General features: G+C 38.2%; 1 protein-coding gene across 1 annotated transcript in view; it reads left to right on the plus strand.

Annotated features, from left to right (window-relative positions):
- Window positions 1-9,176, plus strand: part of LOC148853091 (uncharacterized) — a 66,264-nt gene extending 57,088 nt beyond the window's left edge. Inside the window, exons 20-21 of the mRNA XM_088946978.1 lie at window positions 8,559-8,702; window positions 8,807-9,176. Coding sequence (XP_088803104.1) covers window positions 8,559-8,666 — 108 coding nt within the window. The 3' untranslated portion in view covers window positions 8,667-8,702; window positions 8,807-9,176. The remainder of the gene's footprint in view (window positions 1-8,558; window positions 8,703-8,806) is intronic.
- Window positions 9,177-9,579: the final 403 nt, after the last annotated feature.

A 9,579-nucleotide genomic window follows, 5' to 3' on the forward strand; every position in this document is an offset into this window, starting at 1 on the left:
TGAAGAGAAATATTCACGACCATTATCGGAACGAAAAATTTTAATGTGAACACCAAATTGGTTGCGAATCTCAGCATAAAATTTTTGGAAGATGGTAAACAATTCACTCATTTCTTTCATTAAATAGAGACACGTCATCTTTGAATAATCATCAACAAAAATGACAAAATATCTATATCCATTGTATGATATCACTTTATAAGGACCCCAAACATCTGAATGAACCAAAGAAAAAGGACTTGACACATGGTTATCAACCCTAGGACTAAAGGGAACACGATGATGTTTCCCCAACTGACACGACTCACAATCTAAAACAGAAAGTTGACTCAATGAAGGAACCAAAGACTTCAAAACTTTCAGCGAAGGATGACCAAATTGATAGTGCCACTAGAGAGGGGAGAGATGATTGGAGAGCTGTTGATGTTCTTCCACCATCGTCAAGATAATACAATCCACCAGCTTCATGCCCTCCACCAATCTTCATCCCCGTCTTGAGATCCTAAAAAACACACGAAGAAGGGTAAAATGTAATAGAGTAATTGAGTGACTTGGTCAACTTACTAATAGACATAAGATTAAACGGAAATTTAGGGACATACAAAACTGAGGATAAAGATAAGGGGGTCATGTTAACATTACCAACACCACAAATGGAGAATGTGGAACCATTAGCAAGGGTAATAGATATTGATGTTGACCAATGAGAGAGGAAAGAAAACACACCTGGAGTTCCAGTCATGTGATCGGAGGCTCCAGAGTCAATAATCCAGGGATTGGATGTGGATGCCAAACAAGCCATACTTGAGTGTGCAAAAGTAGCTGTGTTCTGTTGAGATGTGGATTTCACAAACCTCTCATACTCATCACGGGGAACACTCACCATCTCCTTCGTGGGGACATCTGTGGATGTAGGAGGCATCTGATCAGTTGAACGACTCTCCTGTCTGAAACTGGTGTCACTAGTCATAGCATGATTGGCCCAAGTTGAGGGTGGACCATGCAAGTCAAGCAATAATTAATGGTATGTCCATCCATACCACAATGAGTACATCTCCTTGGACCCGAGCCATACCCTCTGCCACTGGCTCCCCCCGAATCTCTACCTCCAGTACGACCACCACCACGGTTATATGTAGGTCCACCACTATCACTCCGGCCATATACCAGACCACTACTACCATTACGGATAAAGTGAGCTCCCCGAGCTCCACCTCTAACACCACGGCCCCTTTGATACTGCAAAGGCTGATCTATCAGAAACATTAGAGTTCTCAGTAGATCCAATGGAAGTCTTCCGAAGTCGAGCAAACACCTCTTATAAGGAAGGGAGAGCTGACCCTCCTAGTATCTGAGCCCGCACTAGTTCATACTCAGATTTCAGCCCCACCGAAAATCGAGTCACATCAAGTTGTTCTCTCTGTTGTTGCTGAATTTTGACATCAGAAGTGAGGGGGTGATAAACATTCAATTCATTACGAATGTTTCTCATACTAGCATAGTACTCCTCAAACTCTAATTGCCCTGTTGCAAATTAAAGTATTCCTGATATAGCTGATATACTCTGGTTGTATTGTCTTGACCAGAATACAACTTCTTAGCATGGTCCCACACATCTTTGGCAGTGTCAAGAAATATGAAATTTACACTAATCTTGGGTTCCATACTGTTCCATAACCACGTGATAATTTGTGCATCCTCTTGTTCCTAGTCATCATACTCATGAGAATCAGTGGAGGGTTTCTCCTTATGTGTTTCACCTTCTTCTTTGCCTTCAGATAAACTTCTACAGATTTAGCCCAAGGTACATAATTCTCCCCATTCAGTTTAATGGAGGTCATTTGAACATTTAGGTAGTCGGTAGGTATCATCAGTCATCACTTTAGATTTGCTATCACTGCCATCTCCCATTGCTGAATTCTGTTATTACTGAATTCGGCACACTGCGCACTACTTGATGACACTGGTTTCAGCACTTGTTATTGCTGAAGATTGCACTCTTTACACCACAAACCCTACCCCACGACTACCTGAAACCTCACCACACTATATGAGGACCACTCCCCCTTCGAATCACACTAAAAAACAACATAAACCCTAGCACGCTACAGTGAAATCCCACCATACGATCTGAAACATACTTCCTATTTGATTCATAACAAAAATATGCATAGAAATCTCTTACCTCATCACCCGAAAAATAAACCACACAAAAAGAAATCAGACCACACAAGACACCCACTGCACCACACAAATCAGTCATCTTTTCTTCATTGATTAGGGGAGGGCTTCTTAGAAACCACAACAACCGACCATGAACAGCACAACTGGAGGCATAGAGACCTCCAAGGGAAGAGGGTGACCACTCATTTTCAGCCCTTTCCCTTATCTCCAATTGATGGCAGAGAAATCAAGAGAAAACCTTAGACTAAGTGCGCAGAAAACAGAAATCTGGGCAGATCCGAGTTACTTAGTTGTGCTCTGATACCATATTATGATTCGGCCTGCCCTTGAGTTCTGTTAGTCTGATAACAGCCAAGAAGAGAGAAGAAAGAAGAAAGAAAGAGAGAGAGAAAAGAGGAGAAAAGGAGAGAAGAAAAGTCTGGTTTGAATGAGAAGAATTACCTCTCCCATTCGGCCAGACATGTTTTATATTACTAACATATTGGAAAAGACACATGTGCCCTTACTTAAGTGAGGGACACTAGTTCTAATATAATATTACAGATCAGCAACCTTAACATAAGTATAAAGACAGAAGTACCCCTACATACTCGACACTAATAGAAAAATTAATGAGGAATTTTCTGTGGGAGCCTGGATAGGAGAAGAGAGATCATAGGGTGAGATGGGAGGTGGTAATTAGAGGTAAAAATCTAGGAGGCCTTGGGATTGGAAACATCAAGAAAAGGAATATGGCGTTGTTGGGAAAATGGTTGTGGACAAAGATCGTGGCTAGCGTACATGGGCTGGAAGACAACGACTGGGATTCTGGAATTGTGGCAAGGGCTACAGTTGCTTCTCCGTGGAAATCCATCCATGATCTGCTTCCAGCTTTCTCCCCTTGGATCAGGTACGGTATTAACTCTGGCATTCGAATAAAATTCTGGGAATATCTTTGGGTTGGGGTTTCATCTCTGAAGGACCAGTTTCCCTCCTTGTATGCTCTGTCAGATTTGAAAAATGAACTTATCTCTTTTTTTTTTAGTTCCTTCAAACTCCACTTCTGGTTTTGGGTGGAACCTTGGCTTGCGAAGGGCAATTAGGGATACAGACTTGGACAACCTCTTACCTCTGTTAGCCATCTTCGAGAATATTTTCCTAGATCCTAATAGGGAAGACACCAAAATTTGGATCCCTTCTAACTCGGGAACCTTGTGCTTTGTTTTTTGAAACCTTAACTCAGTCATCTGTCCCTCCTGGTGTGTGCTTCCCGACTAAGGAAATTTGGAGCAAGCTCATTCCACCTCGGGTTGGGTTTTTTTGTTGGGAAATTTTCCTGGAAAGAATAAATACAAATGATCTACTTCCTAATAGATGCTCTCTGTAAAGATGATGGGGAATCCAGTTATGATTTCTTGTAAGGTTACTAAAACTGTTTGGGAGTGGGTACTTTCCCGCTTTGGGCGCACTTGGAACCCTCCTGAGAGTGTCCAAAGGTTGTTCTCCCCTTCGTTTTTCAGATGGCCTAAGAAGCGAGTGAAGATGATGTGGAGTATTAGGGCAGCCGTGTGTTGGTCACTACGGGAGGAAAGAAACTCTCGAATTTTTTCAGAAAAGGAAAGATCCCTGGAAGACCTATTAGAGCTTATACTTTTAAGGGCTGCCCACCGGCTAAAAACTACGGAACTGTTTTCAGACTTTCCTATAGCTGACCTGTTAAGAAACTGGAAAGAGATTGCAACGTCTACTCTGTGTAAGAGGACTCTTAGTCCCTTGTGGTCCCCTCCTCCCTTTGGATTTATATAAGTGAACTTTGATGGCAGTAGCCTAAGGAATCCAGGGCCCTCTGGGATTGGGGGAGTTTTCAAGAATGAGGAAGGGATTGTTATTGCTCTGTTCTCAGGCCCTATTGGAGAAGGAGACTCTCTTAGGGCTGAGATCCTTGCAGCTATGGAAGGAGTTCAAAGAGCAAGGGAACTAAATATCAGTCAGCTGATTTTGGAAGGCAATTCAAAGGTGGTGATTAGCTGGTTGAAGAAAGAAGACAGTGGCTTGTGGAGCTACAATAATGGAAAGAAAAAAATTTTATGGCTATGTAGGGGCATTGAGATACAATACAGCTGGGTGAAGAGGACTGCTAATTCTTTTGCAGATGGGTTGACCAAGCAAGGGGTGAATAGGGAGTCTTATCTTTTGGGCTAATTTATAATCTCCTTCCATTGTAATTTGCTGATGGGGAGCTAAGACTTTTTATCTCCCCCTTATTGTACCTAAAGCTTCTTAATTTTTCTCTTAATTAATAAAGTTTCTGTTATTGATCAAAAAAAAAAAAAAAGAAACTGCTTCTACTTGCACAACTATGACTTTTAACATTCCCCATGCTATTAATGTATATGTTATCTCTTTACAAATGTAATCCACCCTACTCTGACTTAAACTCTTGGTAAACAAGTCAACTAGTTGATCTTCAAACTTTATGAGTAAAAACATCCCTCACAAAGTGAAAATCAACTTTAATATACATTGTTCTTTCATGAAAAATTAGTTTAGGACAATATGGACAAAAGCCCGGCCATCAAAAAACATCATGGGAAGTGAAATTGTGCACCGTATCTCTTGAAGCAAATGTTTTGACTATGAATTCATACATGGTGTGAGTCGAGACTTTATATTTAGCTTAAATACTACAACTGGCAATTCGGGGCTGTTACTTAGTGTAATGGTAAAAACTCAGGCTGGCAAGTTTTTGAGTACACAGGTTAAAGTCTAAGGGTGGCTACATTGTGCAAAAAGTCCCTTAGGTTAGGGCCATATGTCCAGTCTACCCCTCCTAGGACCCTAGATAGCTGGAACCAACATTGGGTTATGTCTTCCTTTTACTAATAGTGACCACACCATATTTCTTACTTCTCCAAGTAACAAGATCACATCCAAAAATGTACAATATCCTTGTAGTAAACCTTCTGTGAGAAGATCCTACCCAATTAACATACCCCTCAATCAACAAATGACCTTGTATAATAGTCCATGCTTCTCCAATCCATTGCATCCCAATGAGGAAGACCTAACCACTTCAATAACCAAGAAGCATTTTATCTTGCAAATGTCCTTAGTCTGAAAATCATCATCAACATCATCCAAGCCTTATTCCCAACTACATGGGGTTGGCTATGAACATGGAAAACCAGTGAAGGTCCTTAGTCTGAAAATGGTACTACATGGTACTACAAAAGCTTTAAGCTCTTTTTTACCTTGAGTATAGCTCCCTATAACAGCTATATTGTCTACATAACCAAGACAATCTTTCTTGCTGCAATGTCACAATTGGATATAAGATCATTAACGCTACACTTTTCAGTCCAAATTTCTGCACCTCACTAAATTAAGCAAACAATGCTTGTGATGACTGTTTCATTCATACTTAAGTTTTCTTAATCTATATTGTTTAGTCAATTCTCACTAATCAACAAACCCTAAAGGTTGCTCCATGTACACCTATTCTTGCAAATCATCATGTAAGAAGGCATTTTTATATCCAAATAAAAGTATAAAACAAATTCCAATCAAGGTTAATAGTAAGGGAAATGATTACCCAAACAAAGTCAATTTTAGTAAACAGGACTTTCTTTTACCCTAGTGACACCCAATTATATGCTTGTTAGGAGGAAAAGAAGTGAGATCCCACATATGATTATGTTGAAGAGCAAGTATTTCTCTTCATAGCCATTTTCCATCAAGAACTGTGATCTTGTACAAAATGGAACGAAGAAACCAAGGAAAACAGGGAGACAAACAATTGATGCGAACAAGAGAAAAATTTTGGATAATAGGATATGTGCTTACATTCTAAAGATAGTTAAAAGAGTCAAATTAGGTAAAGATATTGGTACTATCAATGTGGAGAATGCCATTGGGCCGCCCAAGTAAAGAACTGTTACAAATAATGAAGAAACTAGTAGATTTAGATAGGAAGCAACATAAAATAAACCAAATTTTATACCTGAATATTCGGTTTGATAACCTGCTACTAATTCTTCCCCTGCTTCTGGTAAATCAAAAGGTAATCTCTCACATTCCGTGTGATTCAAGTCATTTCACTGCCTAGAGGCGTGAGGCATAGTTCAGAACATAAGAGGTGTAAGCCTCCAATGCACAAGGAAGCATAAGCCTCCTTAAGAAGAGGGGGGATGAGGAGGATAGAAAAGCAGGGAGGATCCTATCTTTTTTCCTTTTGTTTCTTCTTTTATGAAAGGTGTCTTGTATTAAGAAGAATGAAGATACATAACACCAGCTTAAAGAGGAGGGGTCTTGTTGAAGCAGAGGCGAGCGAGCCAGAACATTTCAAATAAAATACAAGTAGAGGAGAAGATGAGGAAGGGAAGAGCAGAGAAAAATTGGGGGAGCAGCTAGAAAACATGAGAGGTGCTACCCCTTTTCTATTTATATACATCTTTCAACAAAAGTATATTAAATGATGACATATACCCCTGGCTACAAAATACTTGAAATAAAACAGAACGCAAACTTATCCATTAGATACCACCCTCTTACAAATGTCATATGTGCTATGTAAATGGTGGTCTAATTGTCACAATAAGCATCAATGGTCCCTCAAAGTCAACTCCCAAGTCCCAACTCTCTGTTTTTTAGCACAATCATAGAATCTTGAAAACAAAAAAAGACCATGAGCTATGGGCAACAATAGCCTACTTACTCTTCCAAGAGATTAGATTATGGCCAACTAGAGCAGAATGCCCAAAACTAGGAATGTTGATCATCAATAGAACCAACCTGGTCTGTATTTTCATTATTCCATTTATTTAGTGTATGTTATATGTTATTGACTTATTGTTTTTTCTTAATTATCTCAGTATTTTTCATGTAATTATTTATGTATTTGCTAATTATTAAATTAAGTCTTCTTTTATATTTACTTCTTTTGTTCATTTTTACAATTATTAAATAATTTAGGCAATATTTTATCACGTTTGCAATTATTTATTTAAATATTGTGTTTTATTGAATCAATTACTTATTTATTGCCATTTTATTAAGGGTAAAAGGGTACCATTTGACTGTCACATGATCACAGCAACAGAAAGCACAAAGTCAAGAAAACTGGCTTTGTGCTTTTGTGATTTTTTGTGCTTTTACTTTTTAGATTCTTTGAAAAATAAACGTATCCAAATGTCCAAGGTGATTTTCTAAGAACTTTAACTTTGTAAAACCAAAAATACTTATAAAAATTTTTCCAAACGGAACCTAACTCTAATCCCTTTGAACATAAGAACTAAAAAAATGCTAAAAAATAGTAAGTCGTTTTTTACTATAAATAGCAATGACAACAATTACTATAAATAGCAATAATGGCAATTTGTATACATGTTGGTCGATTTTGAGGACTTTCACAATGACTTGACTTGCAGAACCTAAAAACCAACCAAATTAAAGTCTTTGGTTGGGATACTACCATGTGTTGGATTGATCTGCTGTAAAGCTACGCTATTTAGTATTGTAAGTTTACTTAATGCTACCAGATATAGCCAAATCAAAACAACTTTGAATGGTCAAATGGCCACTATTTTTGGTCCGTTGCCATCTGAGCTCTTGTCATCAATTTCTTACTTTGCTTCGAATTTGCATCAAATAATTCTTGCAAACTGCAAGTAATCTCAAGTAACACTGCTTTGGTCGAGCTTCCAAAAAGCACCACATAAATCAAAATATCCTTGAATGTTTGTAAGCACCGCACATGCAACACAATGCCTACAATGTTAGTTCAAATCAGATAGTTCAGTTTCAGATGTCCAACCAGTGGGCTTTTATCCCCTCCTTTTTATTACTATGCAGCACAAGCGAAAACAGTCATCTACCCAAATATCTCGCATCCACTTGCCTAACATTAGTCCATTCCTTGACCAATTCACTACTTATTTTTCTCCAGGAAACAAACTAATGAATCTTCCCCACCAAAGCATGTCTACAATAGTTGCTCGTGATGTTTTACATTTCCAATGTCCTCATTCACAACTGGATGCAAAAGATTGCCTAAAATACTTATTGACCTGTAAAATATCATAGTTGCCTCTCCAGCTAGTGAACTAGACATGGCACAGTATCTATCCTCTTCACGTTTTAAGCTGTAGATAATCTTAAGCATATGCAATCTTATTTTGCATATGTATGATTTAACTCATCTATTTTGATTTTGATGGATTATGATGCTTTATTTTCCCTCTCTAAATTCTAAATGCTGATCTGAATTGCATCTTTGTGTACTTAATTTGGTTCATGGAAATGTTGCAAATGCTTAGCATTGTGTTGTTTTTGTTGTTTAGCATCTTTCTATTTTCTTGAACATGGTACATCATATAACTCTCCTTGTGAAATTTCAGGCCGTTAGCTTCTCAGATACAGAGGAGTTCAGGGATCTCCAGACTCTACTTGAGGAGGTAAAAGAGAAACTTGAATCCACTTCAGTACCTTCTACCGGAAACTCTTAGTTTGATCATTATGGGATGTGTTATATTAATGGCAAGGTAAGACCAGCAATTCCGAATTTTTCAAGTTTATATTCCTTTGACATCAGACGAGAGATTCCCTAATTGGTGGTAAACTTGGACATATATGTTTTATTGAATAGTGAGTCACAGCCACATGATGACTACGTGACAAAGAGGGGCATTTATCAACTTGTTGAGGATGATCATCAGAACGTAATCATCAGTCAACTGCTCCCACAATGCTGTAACTTGGTTGTAGTCTTCTCCAACTCACATGACAAGGCGAAAGGAAAAGCTGTTTAATTTTATGACAGATTAAGCCAGAGTTGGAGCAAATATCCAAATTGATCATTCCAAAGTGAATATAATTTTTTTTTAAATTATATGCCATTAGATTATTTTGATAATATATTTCATTCACTTTTGAACGGCTTTAGCACAAGAAACAAAAAAAAAAAATCTTGTATATATGTTAGTTGTGTTTGATTAATAAGATTTATGTTATCCTAAGCATATTCCCACATCCATACACTTATTTCTCTAGCCGAGTTAACTTGTGGGGTGTAAAACAACCCGTTGATTTGACTAAAAGAAGAAAGAAAAGAGTGAAGGCCATTTGGCCAAAACAATGCCATTAATTCAATTGCTATTCCCTCACTATAACATGTTTGGGCCCTTGGCTCTACAGTAAGGGAAATCTTGGCTAAAAACACTACACTAATGAGTTCAGACGGTAAAGAGCAATTCTTTTGTTTCTTGATTGTAAAATTACGAAGGTAACTTAATCAACATATTCCACAGGCATCCTTGATTCTGTATTCTGGTGTTCAGCTAACAAGAACCAAGAGTTGGAGTACAGATTCTATGTAGATCATTCCAGAATGGGTATAAGATTTTCGATTTGTGCGATTAG

The sequence above is a fragment of the Nelumbo lutea genome, chromosome 5 (genome assembly GCF_056320005.1).
Source record: "Nelumbo lutea isolate HS-2025 chromosome 5, American lotus-T2T, whole genome shotgun sequence".
Lineage (NCBI taxonomy): Eukaryota > Viridiplantae > Streptophyta > Magnoliopsida > Proteales > Nelumbonaceae > Nelumbo > Nelumbo lutea.